The 21664-nt window shown below is 43.1% G+C and overlaps 1 protein-coding gene across 7 annotated transcripts in view; it reads right to left on the reverse strand.

Annotated features, from left to right (window-relative positions):
• The window catches only part of SH3PXD2A (SH3 and PX domains 2A), a 245823-nt gene that overhangs the window by 26373 nt on the left and 197786 nt on the right, over window positions 1-21664 (reverse strand). For 5 of the 7 annotated variants that reach the window (XM_071446391.1, XM_071446390.1, XM_071446389.1 and 2 more), the window contains 2 exons: window positions 11596-11709; window positions 7435-7518 (listed from right to left, as the gene is read on the reverse strand). In XM_071446391.1, coding sequence (XP_071302492.1) covers window positions 7435-7518; window positions 11596-11709 — 198 coding nt within the window. The remainder of the gene's footprint in view (window positions 1-7434; window positions 7519-11595; window positions 11710-21664) is intronic. The other 2 variants (XM_071446393.1, XM_071446394.1) reach the window with 1 other exon arrangement.

Raw genomic sequence — 21664 nt, forward strand, 5'->3', positions numbered from 1 at the left:
TTCCTTTATCACTAATTTGCAGGCCCAAGACACTTTTCCCAGCTGAGCTGAAGAGGTTCCTCTCTGAATTTTGAGCTGCCCCAGTAAATCCAAACAAGGCATGCATGAAGAGGCAAAGCCCGCTTGGCAAAGAGCTACAATACACATCTGTCACATCATGCATTACCCAACTGCAACCTACTTAGGTCGGAAGGATAGGATTACTGTGTGTCATTCTCTCTCCTCCCCAGACAGAGACACTATTTAAAATACACACAACCAGAATTTTTGCACTATTTCAACCACCCAGCTCATACCTTGCTGCTGTAGCTGTGCTCTGCCCAGCCCTCCCAGACACTGTGGCAACCCAGTGCTCAGTCCACTACTTATTCCCAAGCCTCAGTTCCCTATCAGTGTACCTTTCTCCTCTTCCCTTTCCTCCTTCCCAAAAGAAGGCAGGCTTTTATGTTGCTCTGGTTCTACCTAAAGTCTCCTAAACAAACACACTAGAGAACTGGGACCAAAATATAGGGACAGATCTTGGTGGATCACTGGGAAAACAGCATGCACAGCAGAGAACAATATCTGTGTCCTTGGAACAGCCCACAGTACTACAGAGAGGGCTTTTTCAAGAGAGCAACAAGTTAGCAACAAAGATTTTTCCCCCAGAAAATGCAGCACAGGTAGGGCTGTCCAGCTGGAAGGTGTGCACATATACAGGACAAAGGATCTGAGCTGCACAGTGCCCTGCATGACAGCCACATACACTACATGGTCTGTACAGATGTACACAACAGACCTGGTACAAGGAATTCACAGGTGTTTGAGTGTTATGGATCACTTTTTTACAAGTTTTTGACATCTAATGTCCTTCTGTGACCACTAGAAGAGGAGAAAAAAAGGAAAAAGGAAAGAAAACAGAAACTGCCACCAAAACAAGAACACAACCATTTTATGTTTCTCCAGCAGCACCATGGTGTTTTGCCAAGCTGAGGCCTCTTCTACAGATAAACAACAATAGCTCTAAAACTAAAAAGACACTTTAAAACCAGTTTTTGAATACAGAGCAGAGTCAAAACAACTCATACAAAACTTGATCTAAAACCTGGCTAGTTTAAGCACACCCATGTTTCTTGTCCCACCCATTTTAAGATGAAGATAAATGAAGTGCAACTTTTCACATAAAACAAATTTATAATACAGCTATTAAACCATCATATGATTTACAGCAGAGCAAGATGACCTGTAGCCACCTTGGCAATGCTCATCATGTAGCAAGAGGTCACCTCTGCAGTCACAGTGTAATGAGGACTGAAATACTACTTCTGTCTTGCCCAGCCTGTTCACTGGCTGTGATACAACATACTGGCTGCAGAAAAATGAGGGATGAGACATCTGACTTCTTAAATTTTAGGAAGACTTAATGTCAATGGCAATTATTTTTGGATAATTGCAGACCTTGACAACTGTGCTTTTTTTTCTCCCTTTTTGTGTAGAATTGCAGCTTGCACATGATGAGCAATTGGGTACATTCCAACACAATCCCTTTAAACAACCTATTTCTGAGTAAGTTTTCTTTTGTTTCACCTGATGTATTTCTGTCAAGTAGAAAAGGGGAACCTCAGAAGAATTTTTAAGCATTGGTTATGGCATTTTCCATACAAGGTGACCTGTTAGGACACCTGTCCCACAGGAAAAACCTCAGGACAGCTAAGATGAAGCTCCATTCCCTCCTGAAGAAATTGTACTGACTTGGCTGACAAAGCAAGACACTGAACCTGACAGAGCTTGTGAGGCTCCTCCAATCCCATCTGTCAAACCAGAATTCCATATTTTGCATGTGTGACTGAGCACATGGAAGTTATGAGGTGTCTTGAAATGGCAACCTGGTCCCTCCTCTGCCTGTCTGGATTTATACTTAATGTCAGGTCAAGGAAAGCAGACCTATGGTTTTACAGCTCGAGTTGTAACGCAGAGCTTCAGTAGCTCTTTCAAAATCTTCCTCATTCTATCTTGCCAGTTCCCTTGGCACTGTTATTTCAGACTCCTCCTAGTCTATCACTGAGGTGACAGACTTGCCCTGACATTTTCAAAGCTCTCCACCATTGCTGCTCCTCACTGGCCCTTCAGTGACTCTTGCACAGCCACTACAGCCACCTCCTGCCTGCTTTGCTCCCTTCCTTTCCACACACACTGCTCTTGCAGAAGGCTCTTGGCACAGCACTTCTCTGGCATTTCAACCAGACTCCTACCAAGTGCATTCCCAATTCAGTTGTTCCATATTGAATTTTCAAGCCTGTGTGCTGTGCCTTGCTTTAATGCCCTACTACACACACTCACACCTTCATGTGGATTTCCCATTCCTTCAAATTCTGTGATCTTTTCCCACTCAGCCTCATGCCTTTCATATGATGCCTCATCAACCTGAGCAGGCTCCTTCCTCGATGGTATCAAATAACCTGAAGCTCTCAAATCCTTCCTAAAAAAAGCCTTACCTACCCTATTTCCTGCCTTCCCAAACAAGCTTAGTTTTAGTCCTTCTCTAAAAGCTTTTAAAAATACTGAAGAAGGATCATTTTACACTGTGAAAACCCCTTTGGTTGCAGTAAGATTCATGCCAAATTGCCACTTGCCCACGTTCCTTTGATGCACAGATCTCCCTCTCTTTGTTTAGGCTGTAAACTCTTTGGGACAGGAGCCTTGCCTTGAAGCAGCTAAAATACCACGCACGTTTCCAGCCCTGCACAATCAGCCTCATCTTTCCCAGGCAAACAGCCAGTGCTCAGACATTTCTGCTTCCAAGTTCTGAGAGCCCCATTTCACATTCCTCTCCTTCACCTCTATTTTGTAAGTTTTCTCTTTTCTGCCTCCATTAATAAGCGTGGAAGCTATCAGCAGTGCTCCAGGAGCCAACCAAATAAGGGAATCATTTCCTTTGCTCAGCTGCTGCTTGTACATGCCCCCAACTTTCTGTGACCCCCTCCTGGTGTGATATGCTGGTAGGGGAAGGGATAGGGGGGAACTGGGCTAGAAATAAGCCAATTAATGATTTCTCAGCAAAATGCAACAGCCCCAAACCTACATCTTCCAAACCACAGAAGAATTTTCTTTCAAAATACTTTCCCCTCTGTCAGCAGTCTGTGTCTGCCCTCCCCCACTCCTCCGCTCCACCCCCCCTTTGTCAGACCTGCTTCTGGAAAAAGTCTCTCTGTTCCAGAAGCAATGCATTAATTCAACATGGGCTTTGTTTTACTTGCCTAAATATGCAGAGAGAGAATGACTGTCCACAGTTATCAAATGAGTTCATCTGCAGACAGAAGCTCTTCAGCCTTTGTCCCTCTTCCCTCCCCTGCTTTTTGTTTTAAATAATAGAAAAACTTGTGCCAACAGATAGAAAAGAACAATAATGACATTTCTTCTAAACAGCTTTGTATTGTGCATGCTCTTACTTCAACCAAGCAAGGACCAATAAGCATTTACTACTTTCCTTGGAGAACAGAGCAAAAGAAAACCCAAACAAACAAACAAACAAAAAAACCCCCAAAAAACCCAACCAAAGGGGAGAACAAACTAAGTCTGAAGCTGCTCTGTGCTGGTTTGATTTAGCACAGCAGTCACTCACAGTCTTCTGCTGTGAATGACAAACATTTCATCACCATCAGTCACAAGCAGGAAAGAGTGAAAACAGGGGGAGAAGTCTCATGGAGGGGGCTGCCAAAGAGGGCAGAGCAGCTCTGGTGACATGCAGGAAAGTGTAAGAGTGCACAGGCACAGCAGCCAGGCTGGATTACCAGTACTGACCAAGTGCTCTTTCCACAGATACAAAACTGGCTGAAGAACCACCCACCTGGGCTAGGACATGGGGTTCCACTATTAAAACCAACTCAGGATGAGGTTCAAGTATCAAGACCACTGGGTTACACAGCTGCCTTCCCTCTACACACCACCTTTGCCCATCAAGCTCCCTCACTCCCTAAGACAGGCAAGCAGTGGGAAGTTCTAACTTCAACTCTTCCAATGAATAGCTTAGTCCTTGTGCTAGAAGCTACTCCTAAATAATTGGCTCATTTGGCAGAAATCCAGCCCATTTGTCACTATATTGTTGGTATGAATAACTTTAAAGTGCTTTCCTGCATTGTAACAGCTCCAGTTGAAAGCACTGGGCACAAAACCAAAGCAGCAATAACTTAGGTCAAATATCTGGCATAGAAGACAGGCATGTAACATCCCAATTTTGCCAATCAAACTGTAAAAGCACAAATGACTTTTCATTAAAATAAGCCTGTAAATAATCCTAAATTCCCTTCCAGGGGAAGTTCCAAATAACTGCATGTGTAGACCTACTATTTAACCCTGTACAAAACATGAACTCTGCAGCTTGCAGGTCTAATGAGTGTCAAGTCTGAGGAAAACTACAAACTTTCAGGCTTCTCCTCACAACCCATATTTGTATTACAGGAGTTTCAGAATGTACAGGAAAAAGTTTAGAAAATGTACCACATTTAACATTAAAAAAACCGCAAGCTTTGCAGCTACATAAGAAACACAAACCAACGTAATCTCTTAGATCTGGGCACACCACAGACCATTTTAAAGAGAAAAGTTCAGCAACAAAAGTCATCTGTTTCTCTTTGTAGAAACAGACTACAGCTGTTCCCTTTGCAGATTTTTTTTCAGGTTTAAAAAAGGAGCACTACCATGATATTCAACAATTTGTCTTTCATATTTCTTATTCACAGACCCAGTAACATTGCTTCCAAATATCTGGAGGTCAGAGATGCCTACCCTCTTCAAATGGCTTTGGAAAGGTTAGAAATAAATAAGCCGTATGCTACCCCAAATAATTTTCCCCCATCAGGCACAGTCTAACAGGGAAGCAAACACTCTTCCCTTCTGCACTCCAGCTTTCTCAGTGTTTTTAATATTCAAGTCACTTAGAAAATTCTGCCCTTCAGAAGCAATGCTTAATTCCTTTGATTCTGGCCTTAAAGTGATTCTATCACAAGCCTAACTGATAAAAATGCTTATTAGTGGTACCCAAGCACAAATACAAGGGAGGCATCCTTTACAGCTTGCTTTTAAACTCCAGTGAACTCCTGGAGCTAACCCTTCCAACAGCAGGGACTATTTCAAGCAGAATATTGCTGGGTGGGAAGAATTTCAGCCAAAATGTTTAATTGAGTTTGTTTCCAAGGAAGAGGCCAAGTGGGGAAGGGGAAGCTGTTCTGCTTGTGTTGAACAATTCTGGCAACCTCCTGTTTGAACAACTTGAGTTCTTCTGTGCTTTGGAGCAAGGACTTGAAGGTTGGCAGGGGAGTGTATATATACACTTTGTGCATTGTGTCATTTCAGTGCAAATTCACCCAAATTTGGCCTTGTTAGAAGTCTTCTGGGCTGGGATGGGAGGGGAAGATGGGAGAAAATCTCTCCTGACCTCATATAAACTGTGTTTTGTTAGAGAACAGCAGGCTGGACACCCAGAGAGACTCATACTTTCAACAACTGCAGTTTGGAAGGCGTAGATGTCTGTACAGGCTGCAGTTCTGCCAGATCATGAAGCCACTGTCTCCAACTTGTGCCCATTTATTCAAGTCACTTTATTTCCAATAAGCCTGCTCTTGTAAGGATTCCCTAAGCTATCATTTCTGATGACAATAAACAGCTTATTTTTAGCCAGCCTGGCTAGCTGTGGCTGAAATGCATTGGAGAGACCTTATAGAAGCAGCCCAGCCACAGAGGGTGCCCCAAACCTTGGACAAAATCACAGATTGCTGAAGTCTGTGCCAAGTCCAAGTGCCAAGATTCAGTCTGAGATAAAGCACATATTCTCCAACACCCTCAAAACCCCAGCCCTGCTTGGGCCTAATAGGGAAGAAACTGTAATGAAGCAAGAAAAAAGCAAACATTCAAGAGATGAGGGCAGCCTGTACTGGGGACGACTGCCAGGGAGGACACTGACAGTGGTCAGAGGGCAGGTCTGGAGAAGATGCACACATGGTGGGCATCAGAATCCAAAAGGGAAAAGCTGGGAATGCAACTTAGGTCCTTGAGTCTTACCAGCTGGCTGCTAAGGGATTGGTTATGAAGTCTTAATATTTCATGAAGTTTTGTTTGAAATATTGTACAAATATAAAAGAATGCATTTGTTTTCACCAGTAAATAAATTGTTTAGAAACCTGATTCCCATAAATTCTCCCAGTTAAATTGCCAGGAAGCATCTAGCAGAGTTTGACAAAGCAAAGTCAGTAGCTCCCAAACAGCTGGGGCACAGAAATAAGCACACTTTTTCTTCCCTCTCAAGACAGCATGTGTGCTTATGAGGATTTTTTGGTGCCTTCAGGGTGCATTTGGTGGCTGAGAAGCAAGACCTTGTCTTCTGAAGGTAGTTTCAGTTTCTGCAAGGTCAAGCTATGGCAGGTAGAACAGCTATTGTTGGTTTTGTTCCTCAATAATAATTTGAAACAAAGTTAAAGGGTCACTGAAAAGCTGAAAAGCTGGGTGTGCTTGAGACAGGAGTCTGCACATAGCATTATCATCAAATCCAGAAGGTAAATTTGCCACTTTAAAAGTACATTCCTTAATAGAAAAGGGCACCTTTCCATTAACTGGGAATCATCTCTTGTGCTTGCATTCAGATCCATTCCCTCAGTAAGGTTGTCTGAAAGTTCCAGAGGTGCAAATGGTGCTTTGTCCCACCTTTCCTTTCCCAAGGGCAATGAACACATCTGGATGATTTTCCAAGTAGAGCAGGAGATAGCTAGGGATACCTTTGGTCTGGGAAAGATGATTCACCTGCCCTTAAGAAATACTTTGCTTATAGGGCTCCTCAGACTTCACCCAAACACAAGGTGTTCCCCCCTACCCTGTCATACTCACTGTTAGACCAGCAAAAGCTGAAAGAACACACAACAAACCAAACCAACTAAAATGCTGCTACTGGTGGCATTTTAAATACCTAGGAATGATGCCAAAAACTCCCAAAAGTTCTCAAGACTCTCTTTAGTACCAAGCACTGCTTGCAAGGAAGAGAGGGGAATGCAACTGGATTTTCATCTTTCCACACCACACACTTTTCCAGTGTGCACATCTCCAACCACGACTTTTTGGCGTTCAACTCATTTTAACAGCCCTGAAAGTATCACTTGTCCTTACTGAGGCAGAAAAAACTGAGCACAAATATGCCCAAGTTAAAACACAACAGATGTGAGCTTCCCCAACAGCACAAAGTCAGACTGCAGAGCTGCCCTTGATGACCAGCCTCCAGCTCCTGGGTGCCTAATCCTGGCTCCAGCCACGCTCAAGCTGTCATGTACGAAACCCACATCTGCACTCTGGTAGTGAGGGGCCAAAGCTCCAAAGTGCCAAAGATGCAGGTCCTGGCACACAGCTGCTGAAACTGCAGTGTGGCTTTTGGTGCCCCTGAGAGGCTGGTGGCAGAGGAAGCTGTGAATTCACCTCGGCTCTGCTGCCTGTTGACTATCCCGCCCAGCGTCCATCGCCGGTCCAGGCGCCTCAGGTGAGCCTTGCGTCGCTTAGAAACTAGTTTGGAACATGGATGGAAACAAAACAAAGGGGAAAAAAAAAGAAGAAAAAAAAAAAGTGATGGGAGGGTGAGGAATAAAAACAAAACACGGTATTTACAAGCACTGGTCTTGTTAGTGGGAATGGGTTAGGTGGGATGCAGATGTTTTGTTTTAGTTCATACAGTACAGTGGAACAAGTTAACTTCTTGAGCTTGAGCAATGTGAGCCATCCAGAACTGTCACAAATTGCCACTCTTGCTATTGGCATTTCTTAAAAAGCAGTAATTATAACTAAAAAAAAACCAAAAACATACACACACTCCAAAACAAGCTGCACAACTTAAGACAGCTTGTCCAAGGAGAGTGCAGTGGCAGGACACATCATCCTTGCTGTTGTATCTCCTAATTCAGCTGCATGATCTTTGAGGAATTCAGTCTATTGCACATGAAATCAAACCCAAGGCCTCTAAACCTCTCTAAGAAAAATTATCACACTATAAACAAACCCACAAACTCTTATGTAAGTTCCCTCATAAGAGCAGCACTCAGGAACTGAACCCAAGTGAAAAGTCTGATGTGCTTTGAGGACATGACTTGCATTCATTGCCCCAGCTGGTTCTCATGATCAAAACTTCTAATATACAGATTACAATATCAGGAAAAAACTAACCTTGCAATTATTCATCAGGCTCAAGAAGCTAACAAGCCAGGACTGAGTGTTAGTTACATACTCAAACAATAACTTATACTTAAAGTATAAACAAAGACAAGACACTTATGAAAAGGGCACTGTGAGAGCAGCTGTGCACAGAGGACACCACTTGTTTTCTGAAGCACATACTTAGATTTCTACTCAGATTCTTCTTTTGCCTGCACAGGTGTGAAAGACACTGGAACCATTAGACTGGCACAGAAACACAGCCAAACACTTTTCCATTCAAGGGCTTCCATCCCAATTTGGCAACTACTGCAAGGTTGCTAGGGGCTGCCGCAAAGCAATGATACATATTGCGAGGGAGTGATAGCTAAGTGCAAACACAATCATTTTACCAGTGGTGCTGGGAAGCTGTTCATAAACCTTGATATCACATCATTAATAATAATTCAATTCTGTATATGTGCACTTATTTAGGGATTGTATTCTTATACCAGATTAGGCACAGTTGTCTTCTAGAACTGTGCTCTATTGGCAATCAGGCACAGCAAAATTATTTGATTGGGAAATCATTACTGGACAAGAAAAAAAAGTAACTTCACCAAAGAGTGGCTTTTGACTTTTTGTCCTTTATATCTGTCAGGGACTTAGACCAGACTTTTACATCCAGCCCACTCTCCTCAATTTCTCCTTTGCTGTAAGGCCCAAACCTTTCCATACCACCCTAAGTGGAGGTGTGGTGAATGGTGTTGAACAGGTACATCATGTAGTCTCTGGCGCTCTGTACTTCCCCTTTGATCCCACGTTGGTCAAAAATCAACCACAAATTTTCAGATGAGCCAAATCTCAAAATTTTAGATAGCTGTGGTTTTGGCTCATGGAAATCAGTGATCCTCTTGGAAGCCCATGGAGGGACAAAAGATGAGCAGATTTAACCTGGTGACTTTCCCCAAATCAACAGGACATTAGACTGCCAGTTACACACATGCTACACAGGGAGACCACACAGGACACCTTGCTATAGCATATAGCAGAGAGAGAAGTTAAGTTGCAATAAGGCTGCCTGTGTTAGGAGATTTCTATACAAGAAAGGAGGAAATTAAATGCTGAATCTAAAGGCTTGCAGGGTGGAGAGGGGCAGAAAGGGTTGAAACTGCCTCAAGGTGTTGATACAGAGCAGTCAGCTTGCTTCTTCTGACACTGGGATTTGGGAGGATTTAGCCATCCAGGAACACCCCTTGAAAACAGTGGGTCACACAGATCCACCACATCATGTCCTCACAACGTACAGCCATCCCCAGTGACAGCCCTTTTATACCACAATGATGCTTCTGTATGAGCCAGGGTTTTTTCCTTAAAAATACTGAATTTTGTAATTTTGCCCAGACTTGGACGGTCATGCCACAGTCACCAGAAACGCTGCTTATTAACAAGTGTCTACATCTTTGCAGAGATTATTTTAGCATGTTTACTTTATTAGCTCCTGTAGCTGTTAAATGTTTCTTTAGATTGATTTCTGATTGTTTTCCAAGACTTGCAAGATGTGTTGGTCTAAACACAGGCCTGGGTAACAATCAGTCTGCCTTCATCCAGACAAAAATGTTGTGCAAGCTCAGGTGCAGGGAGGAAACACTTCTGTCTTTCTCAGGGAACATACTATTTAAAGAGACACATGAAAACATTACTGCTATATTAGTAGAGGCAGCATTATTAGCAAGATGTGTTCAGCACCCCTGGGCCTGCCACAGCAGAGCAGACTTCAAGGTTTGCCTGGCTTGTGGACTTGTTCCAGGCCTGTTCAAATGGGGAGGGACAAGGGGCTGATACACAAAGCTCCCTACATCAGTGTTTCTGTGCTTTCCAAGTTGGGGAGCAGAGATTGGACAGCTGCAGGAAGTCAATGCCTGTTGGAGTCACTCTGAAACTTGTGCAAGCTCTAAATTGTGGGGCTAAGGCATTTATCCACTAGAGGTGCCTTCCTCCTCAGTTATATCAGAGCTCATTTCTCCTGCCTGCCTGGAGAGAGCTGGCCAGTTTTCTGTCTAAGCACAGTCACTTTGATACACCTTTTTAAAGACAGTGAATCCAAGTAATTACTTCTTCTCCTATAAAGTAATTATATGGAGAAAAACAGCCCAAGTAAAGAAAAACTGGAGGGGAAGAAACAAAGAATGTAGGAAGTCTTAGCTTAGACGGCTAATAATATAAACCAAAGTTACTAAAAAGCAAGCAAGCAAAATCTGGGGCACATAAAAGCAGCTGCAGAGGTTATGCAATTACATCTGTCACTGAGATGGAACTGAGCAGAAAGGGAAGGGCAGTCTCAGGTTTCAGTATATCTGGATTTGGAGTAAGGCAGGGAGCAGGACTGCTGACCATAGCTGAAGAGAGCAGTGTAATGGATTAAAAGGGACCAAGAGGAAGGAGATAAGGAATATTTGATAGATTTTCCATTACCCAGAACAGATTGCTGGGTGGCAGCATCCCTGTGCAGAGTACACTCCAGAGGGCAACAGGAAAGAGAAGAAGAGCATGAAGTGAAAGCAGTTTAAGCTATAAGGCTATGAAGCACACGCCACATTTAAGAGTCAGGAGAAGGGAGGAAGCTACAGACCAACAGTCAAGGCTTTCTTCAGTGCTTGCAGAGCAGAGCAGTAAAGTTTTGGTCTTTAATAACAGGGAAGCTTTACTCACTGCTTTTGCATCCCCTGAGATGTTGCATCATACTAGACTGGTTCCTGACCTACCAGTCTACACCAAGATTTCAATAAGACACAGATGTCACCCTTGGAGCCCAGCACAAAGTCTGGTTCTGCCTGTGTGCTCTGTTAATGGGCAGATGGTCACCCCAACACATCTCTAAGCCTCCTGCCTGTGCTAAGGAAAGGTCAGCTGAGTTTCACATACATTTTACACAAGTGTCATGTCAAGAGGACCTAGATTTAGCAACAGATTCACTAGAATGGAGCAAATGGTAATAAAAGTGTCCTTTGTACACAGTTGCTACATGAGAAGCCCATTAAGATGTGGTTAGTCTTTCATAATGGAACTGAGGAACATGCAATGCTGAACTATTCCATTTCTGGAACCTGAATTAAGCATCTTTAGTTTAAAAAAAAAAAAAAAAAAGAAGAAAGCAGTGTGGCTAAATACATATACATGACAAATGGCATCTCACTTTTAACAGAATGAGACCATACCAATTAAAATTACCTTTCCACACAACCACAGACCATAGCAAACAGCAGTGAAACTATTTTCAAAGATTAATTTAAAGGAAATTAATGAGAAGCAACCATTAAAGTTAAATCTCACTCCTTTCAATGGCCTGTGGCTCTATCATGCATCTCCTTCCAATTAGAAGCTCTCACTTGGGGGGAAAAAAGCATAAAGCAAGAGAAGACCAGTTTTCTCTTGGTAATAAAAAGCTTTCCATACCTTCCCCAAATTTAGATGTGTTGATGTCAGAATCATCTCTGGTTCCATTTTGGGATTCCAGGTATGTAGCAGGGACCCATCCCTGCTCCTCTGCTGTGCTCACAAACCACCAACCTACAAAAAGAAGCAAAAGAAGTTTCTCAGTCAACATTTAGAGAAACAAGAATAATAAAATGCTACAGAGAAGATGACAGCGTCAGAAGCTTTGATGCATGTTTGAGATATTCTGCAGCTTCCTAGAACAAGAAAGGGTTTAGTGCTATCATACCATTTCTATCAGATCCTCTCCCAGTGGTAGTGTGCAGCCTTGCTAGAAAAAAGGCGCAGTGAAGCAAATATCAATTTACTTTAAGAAATTCAAAGTCCATCCATGACAACTTTGACTGAAATTCTCTAAGTCGGTTGCTCCAAGCTGATCTTGCTATAAGCACATCTACAGTACCAAAACATTTTGTATATGTAAATGGGCACATATTAAACAGCACAAACACTGCCCAAATCCTAATATGAAGTATTACAAAAGGCAGAACAGGATACAAAAGTGCTTCTAGAGCACTTGTAACCACAGCTGGTGTTTAACAAACATGACCTGAATTCAATACCCTGGGAAGCTGGAAAGTACTGCACAGAACAGAAATAAAGACAGAAAAGCCAACTGAAATCTGACTTCAGGTCATAAGCACCAGTTATTTGTCTTCCCACCTGAACATCCAAGTTTCAACCAGTATCTACAAAAATGTTAAGTATTCAGCAATATATAAGGATATAACCTTTAGGTCATATCTGTGGATGGATGAATAAAATTATATGCATGCCAGTTTCAGATTAAATGCATTCCAACTGTAACTATCCTTGCCTCTTTTCTTGCTTAATTACATGGATTTATTGAATTCTCCAATGATTTTGACATAGACTCACTCACCCAAGAACTTGCTGCTCTCAGATAAAAGCACAACTAGATTCTCCTCCATTCAGATAAGGTCTGAGTTAAGACAACAGGAAAATAAAAAATCTAACAGGTAAGCAAACCACTTCTGTTGTCTGTGATAGCCCAGTTTCCCCAGAAAGCATAAGCTGATTTGTCAGGACCATGCAAACTGTTGCCCATTACCACCCTTCCAGCTTCCCCAAAGGGAATTGGGAAAACAGCTATTTCTGCACATGCCCCTCAGAACAGTTTATACACTTTGATGGCTGTCATAAACACAGCAAATTTCACACAAGCCTGCCTGTGAAGAGCAAAGGTGCCAGCCTGGGCTGTAAAGAGATGGGCACCAACACTAGTGAGCTGTGAGGTGGCCACACATCCCTCCCACAGCTGGGATCCCACAGCCCAGCCCAGCGAGGGGGAAGGAAGGTCTGGGCTCTGCTCCCATGCCACATGCAACTGTCTGTAAGAGAAAAACCACCCTGCTGAAACAATGCTCAAGTGTTCGTGCTAAAAGTCACCCAAGTTCAATCCAAAGCCTGTCATGGAAGATTTTACCAGAGAACAGTAGCTACAAACCCTTGCCTTCCTCCCTGGGGCATGTGGCTGGGAGACAATGGACCCCAAGCAGCAACCCCTCGCATGCCCCTGGGCAGCTCCTAGGCAGCTCTATTTATTTACTCTCCAAATTCAGACACAGATTTCCATCTTCTGGCCCAGCAGAGGTTTGGAAACTTTGCTTCACAAGGCTCATGGTTGGAAAGTTTAAATTTAGTTATTCTCCCTCAGCAGGAGGTGGACTCTCCTGCCACGAAGCCCACAGCAGCGAACATGCAGGACCTGCCAGACCGTTTCAAAAACACGTCCTCATGGTTGTTCCTGATTTCACCAGTAACATATCAACACGGGTAGCAAACACAGTTTAGCATACACTTATAATTAGGCACAAAATGTGAGAAGCTGGCTTCCAGCTGATATTAATTAGACTGGAATAGTTTACCTAAACTCTTCCTCAGAAAAGTTAACATGAGCAAAAAGGACTTGCCTACACTTAAAAATGTGCATTTGGGCCAAATTCAAACCATGGTAAAACCATCTTTGGAGGGCTGGGTGGCACTTCCTTGACACCAACCCCGTGCTAGCCCATTTCACAATACAGCTCCTCTAGTTTGGCTCACTAGCCCCAGAGCCAAGGTCAGATCTTTTGCTTGGGGCCATAGTGTAGCTGAGCCTCCATCCATCTAAACATGACTCAGGCTAAAGCTCCTAATTGCCACAGAACTCATAAAGCTGTAATTTCTTTCTAAAGATTTCCTTTATAAACTCTGCACAAGGGTAAAGTATAAATGAGAAACCTCCACACCTACTGAGAAATCACAGCATTTGTCTAAACTCAGGAAAAACCAGTCCCCTACTCTGAAATTCTCTTCCCCAACTTCAAGCTTGCTTCTCAGAAGGACAGAAGAAAGGCGTTAATATGGCCCATTGAAATAGCATGTCAGCAGAAAAATGTGTGTTTTGCTTAAACAGACTCAACAACTGAGAAGACTGAGAAGCTTCCAGCAACACCCCCTGGCAGCAGAGAAGTCACAAATGGGTGCTCACAACCAAGGTGTGCAAAGTCTCAGAGTGGCCAAGCAACCCCAGTTGAGGCAACACATCCCTTATGAGACCAAAACCTAAATTATAATGGCACATCCAAGCCATAACCCTACAGAAAGGAAAGTACAGCACAGTGCAAGAATTGACTCCTAGCAGAAAATAGCTGCAGTGCAGACAAGCTCCTCAACACAGCCTGTGCATGACAGCCACCAACTGCAGAACTCCGCCAGGCTGATCATGAGGTGCTTGCTGTGCACCATCCCCTCATTAGAAGCATTAGGGCAGCTGCTGTTTGGTACCACCACCTCTTTCTCCTCTCACCCTCAGGTTCATGGGGTATTCATGGTTTGCAGACAAATTAGACAGAATAGCCTTAGTTTGCACCATTATAGCCCAAACTTTTTGCAAAGAATCCCTTGTCCCGTCTCCTGCCATCTTTCCCAACCCAGAGCATCACAGAAAACTTGCTTTTGAAACACAGAACAAAACATTGCATTTATTTTGAGTTCTCCCTCTATGCTGGAGTTTAGTTTGACTTCACAATTCATTATTAAAACCATTCTGCAGCAACATCTGCAGGGAATTATGTAAAGTTATCTCTGTGCGCTGCCAAGCCAGACTGAGGTTCACTCTTTCACTCACACCATCTGTAAAAATTAGGCAGTGCTTTACAGCTTGAGTTAACCCTTACAGGTGCCCCTGGCTCTCCGGCACCAAAATAACTCTAACACTGATGTGGCATGGATGTCTAGACTGAGACTCCCAAGCCCTCATCTCTGATGAGGATTTAAAGGGAGTTTGAGCCTCACAGAGGCACAAAGGGGGCTGCAGCCAACGTGTCCAGACCAAGTTCAACCTGAGCTTTGCTGCATCACTCCAACTGCCTTAACACTAACCTAAGAACAGAAATTTTTAAGGTAGGAGTGTAATGTTCTCCCCACATATGTTGCTGCTTTGGTTGGCATCTGTCAGCATCCCTAGGCTGCAACAGCCAAGATATCTCCTCATTCAAAGAGTCCACCTAGGCTCAGATAACTCCCAGGCATTTCACAAGTTACCAAGAAACAGCCAGTTCCACTCGACAAGCTTATAATGCACATGGCAAGTTGGTGATTGCAAAATGGATTGGTCACACTGGATACTGACCAAATGAAAAAAATACTTGGACTTTAAAAAATCATGTTCTTGCTCATAATTGCATTCCAAGTCCTCTTCCCGAAAGGCTTTTGGAAAAGCAAAGCAATTAAGCAAATGTTAGCCACAACATGCATCATGGGAAACTAGTGGAGCACAGTTAAAGGAGTGTATTTTATGCCAGTTTTGCTCATGTTTGCATGCATCCTTACCCATCCATACTTCGATGGATGTTGCACATCAACAGGAGAACAAGCTATTCCCACTGAAGCCTGTCTGATCACAAGATGCTACAAAACACTTTAAATACATAAAATTGCAGGATCATGCTGAACTCTGGTTTCTAATTCTCTCCTCAACCATTAATTTCTCTGTAGACTTTGACTGTCATTTTATGAGCTTAACTAAAGTAAACAGGACTGATAGCACCGCTGTAAAAGGGCATGACTATTTCTCCAGCATGAGTAGACTACACATTCTTCTAAACAAATACTTAAGTAACACTCCACATCTCAAGAGTCTTGAAAAAATCCCACTCAAGCAGCAGTCTGGTACATTTGACACATGGTCTATGGGCTTCAGAGACCAGTTCATTTTTAAGTCCTTCTGCCTTGGAACTCTCTCTCGAGGTTTTTTTGATCCAACAACATAAATTGTCCTACAAAGCAGTACTAGGTGCAGTTAGGTCACTTCCAGAACAGTCACATAGACCTTTTCATGCACATGGCTGATTACTTCCCTCTAGAGATATGATCTACTTCATTAAAAACAGCTAAGACAAGGGTGCTGCTGCACAGTTGAGGGCACTTGCCTTTTTCAGCCCTCCAAAGCTCTTGCTACACACAGTACATATACATTTGATACACATAGGACAGTCTCAGTAATTGCCTCTGACAGACCTCTGATGAATATGTAGAAGCAGATGTATAAAGGCACCAGAAGTAGCTTTTACAAGAGGGATTTTCTGCAGTAACCTTATTCTCACACTCACTCCTGTGTCTGTGTGCTGTTAGACACTACCATTGTCCACGCTGGCCCTGCTCTCTGTAAAAGGCTTTTTCAGTCCCCCACACTTGGAAAAGGCACAAGGTTGAAACCACTGAATTCATATGAAGGCCAATCTCCAATTGCTGAGAGTTTTATTCTTACAATTCACAGAAAAGGCATCTTTCTTTGAAATACGGAGATGCATGCAGGAGGTCTTTCTAGCACAGAGCTGACTGCAGTTTAAGGGTACAGAAGTCTGTTAGTGACTCACTGCAAGGCAGACTAAGGCTGTCATCTTAGGATGAATTTTTAAAGCTGGTGAAATATTAAAGGCAGCTTTCACCTCAAAACACATAATGTTTCCCAGCCCGTGTGCACTGCAGTCTTCACTGCAGCCACCACTCAACCATGGAGCAATGTTTGTCTTGTTTAGAGATGAAAGTGGGGCCCAAAGACATGCCCCAGGAAGAAAGATGTTTGTGGAAGACATCCTGCTCAAACACAATTAAGATCCACAGCACAGCTTCATAGCCTTTTATGTGCCACATATTTATGGGCCATAGATTAGGATTCCAAATTAACCATGTATTATGATCTTTCCAGCCAGTTCATGTCCTAGAGCTACATGCTGGGAGTGTGGTTCACATGGGAAACCCTACTTCCAACAGGAAGTGTTGCCACCCCAAATGTCTGTGCCTGATTGCTCTAACATTCAAGAGTGAAGGCTGTTGCCTTGCAACTACTGTGTTTGCACTCCAGGTACTAAATCCTGCTTTAGGAACTCAGGAATAAAATTCAGCACCCCAAGTTACTGCTTAACACCAAAAGGTTTTTTAATTTGCTCCTGAAATACTCCAAGAGCCCACAGTGCTGTGATAGGGCAGAGCTGTTGGCTTTTTTTTTCATGTAAGAGAAAAGTGAAAAAAGGATCACACCTATCCCTCCTTTCCTGGTAGCCTGGCATGGGAATTTGGAGATTCTACATGGGCTATGAAAGAAGGTCTTCTACCACACTGGTAAAAAAAAATAATGAAGAAATACAAACATGGAAACTCTGCCTTTTTATTTTTTAAAGAGCACTTCTTGTTTAAAAAAGGCAGTTAAGATTTAAAAGGTAATAAGCAAACATTTTGCTCCTGGTACCAATAACCTCAATATCTGAAGGATATACCTTAGAAACCACACACCTATTCAACAGTGGCCACACAGCCACAGGCTACAGTCTGCCCAGCAAGCTACCCTCAATATTTAAAACTGAGTAATAATTTTACTATTTAGTGAAGGAGATGAGAGGCTACACATTGAAGAAGGATGGGAGGCTGCACACTCCTGTGCCTTGCGTTCAACTAAAAATTTACAGGTGTACCTACAAAAATGTAATAGAAACCTGACCTTAAGAGTATCACTCTGGAACCCTGACAAGCCAATGCGCACATGGACTGCCCTGGAAACACTTTTCTTTCCCTCCTTAGGGAGGGTCTGAAATCTGACTTATGTTCTCATCAGAGTACAGGCTGCAGCAGTTTTTGCTTAATTTATTGATTGAAACAACACTTGAGAGCTTCCTGAGGAGAGGGAGAAGATGGGGAGCAGGCAGGGGGAGGTGGAGACTTCCGGAAGGCTGAAATTTGTTGATATAATTTTTTGGCTATTAACAGGACAGCATTCTGCTGTATGGAGCTAAAAGCTGGAACAAAAGGCCAAGAGCTGAGACCACAGTTTGCTTTCTCCACCAATATTTGATAGTAACTGCCAATGCTTAGGGCTCAGCAGCAGCATAGGGAACTGTGGCCCTTGCCCTGCTTCAGGTGTTACTCAGCGCAAGGAAAACAGAAGTGAATCCCAGATTTTGAGTGCTGTAACATACTCTTCCTGCAGTGACTGGTTATTAAGGTAACTAGCTGGATTTGCTGCCCTAATCCTTCCAGTCTGTCTTCTTCCTACACTTCTACTGCCAATCTTGTGACATTTGTAGACAGAGACTTCTCAGCTGTGCTGTTAGTAAATCCTGCTGCTGCTGCTCCTACAGCTGGCTGGCATGGAGAGCCCACTGCATGTGAATTAACATGCTAGTTAATGATTCTTCCTGGGCCCAAACCAGCTGAATAGGTGTGTACATAAGTGTTTGATACAGAGTCCCAAAGTGCATCACAGATCCTGGCTGAAATATCTGGCTTGCTCGAGTTGGTTTCACATCACATTACATGCATAAATACACATGTATCTATGTGGAAATTCACACCCTGACCTCTGCTCTCAAACACATATTATCCTTGTCTTCTGTTGGGATTGGAATTGTGTTTCCTAGTACTTTTGGAAAAAAACAGAAGTGATCAGAACATGGGAAAAGTTCATGGGAAAAGAGAAAACTGGATAATATACAACTCAGCTCTAATAGTTTATGAGTTACATCACTAGCAGAAACGATGGATATTCCAAGTATTAGACAACTAGGAAATACCACAGTACTGTATTTATTCAAATCTTATAAGCTAGTAGTCAACAGGCCTTCCAGAGGTGCACATTTGGCAAAATACTTGTACACTTATCTCTCATTAGAGTGACACACACTTCTTGTGTCTATGTGCACAGGGAGTTGTTCAAGTACAGCACACAGTTTATCTTTGTGTTCTGATAATACAAACTGATAGCTACAGAGTCCAAGGGCTATATCTGCAGCTATTTGCTAGGGCCCAATTGTTACCCAGGGGCTTCCCCTCCCTGTTTAAAAAATGGCCTCAGATTTGTGTATTGACACAGCTGGAACAGAGCAATCTGCCAAACACGTTTTCTAGAACTGGCACGTACATCCACAAAGCAATCACATAATCCAGTACAAATTACACATTGTGTTCTTAAAGCAAGGGAATCAACACACTACCTACATTAACAGATATGGAAAAGTCTTTGACATTGCCGGTAAATCCCAGATCAAGTCCCATCACATTCCACGTCACCAGCTTCTCTTAAACTGTGAAGTACTCCAGTCTCCCCAAGTCAGGAGAAGATGAAAGCATCATTTGCTAAGCCTGCTCATGTCCAGCTCCAAAACACGCACAGCCAGCATCCCCAGATCCCTCACTTTAGGGGATCCACAGGGCAATCAAGTCAGCCAATTCTACAGGTGAGTCAGCACCCAAGAAGCTGGAAAAATAAATGTTTTCCAAGTTTAAGACATCCAAATGCCTTCTAAAAATAAATTTTAAGTAATCTTTCCCTTCCTGCTTTACTTTCATGAACACCTAATGGTGAAACTGTCTGCACAATGTCAGCTGCATTCCACATAGTACAACGCATCTGTGTATGTCCAACCTGCAGTACCAACTCAGTCATTACAGAAAATACCTCGTTACTGATCACAGATCTTCCTTTTTTCTTCCATCTGATCCATTTGGACACAACATTTCCTGTCTGACCTCAAGTTCTGGTCATACTATACATCTATTTTCTCTTTCTCTTTTCTCTTAGGAAGTGACAGATTTACACTGATCCTTCAAAGATGAAGTCATGATTTCAGTAACCACAAGGCAAAGTGAGATTGTGGAAACCACAGATACTGAATAGCCAGTACAAAGAGTTCTGCATTAAGTCTCTAAGGGCAACAAGTGGTACCGGAGGGTCTCTTTCTTTCTTCTTTCCCTAAAGTTTTGTTTACTTCAGCCAGGCCCAGAAGTTGAGCAGTGAGGAAACTGCCTGCTGCTAACATCTTCCAGTACAACCTTCCTGATCATGGGAAGTTCCTGGGGTAGCTTCCTTCCTCCATGTTCAATTACAGCCCAGAACCATTAATTTTCTCCTCCAAAAGGACTTTGGTCCTATATTTCCTTTTGTATTGCTATTGTTACGAGATGCTGCTCAAGTAGGAAAGTTAAGCAAAAAATCCATCTGCCACCCTCCTTAAAGCCTGTCCCACCATCTCCTCTCCAGCAGCCCATCATTTAAAGTTTGAAATCTATAGACATAAGGCTTTAAGGAACCTGCCAAACTGATGATGTTGTCACCATGTTTACATAAATCAGTAATTTACAAATGCTCCCAACCAAGTGGGTTTGGCTGGGGTGCAGAGAGAGAAGGACTCTAGCAGAGAGGGCAAAATATACAGAAATCTGGTGGGCAAACCCAACCCATGGCAGAAAGATAATCCACTGCCTCCAGAAAGGCTATGCCAGCTTAGTCAGAGCCTGCAGCAAATTTTCCAGAGCCGTGAACAAGAGATTCCAGGAAAGGCATGCAAACAGATGGCTTTCCACCCCACGGGGCACTGGAAGCCAAGGGAGACTCTATTAGTCATGACCAGTTGTGGGGCTGCATTTTCTGTGGTCAGCCAACGGGGTGCAACCATCAAGCTCACAAGTAATTTCCTTTACATTCACAGGACTTAATCTTAAAGAAAACACATTTTGTGTCCAAGCTTTCTTTAGGAAAACATGAATAAGCTTTCAAACGGGCCTCATAGTAATCTTGTCCAAAGATTACAAATTACTTCCTAGTGGTTTAAAAAGTTACAGACCCCTAACCCCAGCTGATAGGAAATGGCCTTCACAGGCAGCAAAGAATGGCCAATATTTACTTCCCATACAGATTGACAAAAGATGCTCTTGTTTAAATTTCTTATTCTGAAGTCTGTAGAGAGTGTGGTGTCAGTTGGGATATTACTAGGAATTCCTCATAATCACACAGAATCAGAATAAAGAGTCTGAGAGCTAGGAACAAAACCTAGCAGAGTACAAAACAGCACTGCAGGTGCTAGAGTCAAGATCATACAGGCATTCCTTACTTAATTTAAAAACACATTTGCTGTCTCTGAGGCACACTTTGGTTATGTCAGGACAGAACAGAGCAATGCTACACAAGAGCTTGAAGCAATGAACAAAGGCTACAGAATATCCAGCAGAAATCTGAGGACAAAGCAATCAAACAGCGATATTAGTTCAGTCTGAAGCACAGCTGAGTCACCAGATAAAAAATGCTGGCTTTTACAAATAGCTTTTGTGGGATCCTTCTGAAGCACAAGACTCCTGCTAAAGGAGCAGGGACACCTCAGTTTGTTGCAGCGCCGCTGTGCAGCACTCAGATACCATCTCACAAATGACCATTTCCACGTCCTGGCTGTTCCTAGAAGCTCTGCTGTCCAAATACAACTTCTGTCCAGCTCTATTTATTAGCTAGCTCTGGCTAGATGGCAGCCCAGATGCTGTGTTATCACACACACTGATGTAAGCCACATCCAACGCTCTGCTCTCTCTCTGACACCGCTTCATTGCCTTCCTCCTGAGCTCCATTCACTGTTTCTGCAGTGACCCCGGGAGCTGAGCCTCAAAGAGCTGCCTGCACACGGCTGCAGGAAATGACAGCTTCGGAAATGAGCACCAGAGTGATGAATAGCTGGCAACAAGAGCAGCCAGGGCGTTAGTGCGC

This window comes from Agelaius tricolor, unplaced genomic scaffold (genome assembly GCF_023055355.1).
Source record: "Agelaius tricolor isolate 1412-34295 unplaced genomic scaffold, bAgeTri1.0.p SCAF_22, whole genome shotgun sequence".
NCBI classification, from domain to species: domain Eukaryota; kingdom Metazoa; phylum Chordata; class Aves; order Passeriformes; family Icteridae; genus Agelaius; species Agelaius tricolor.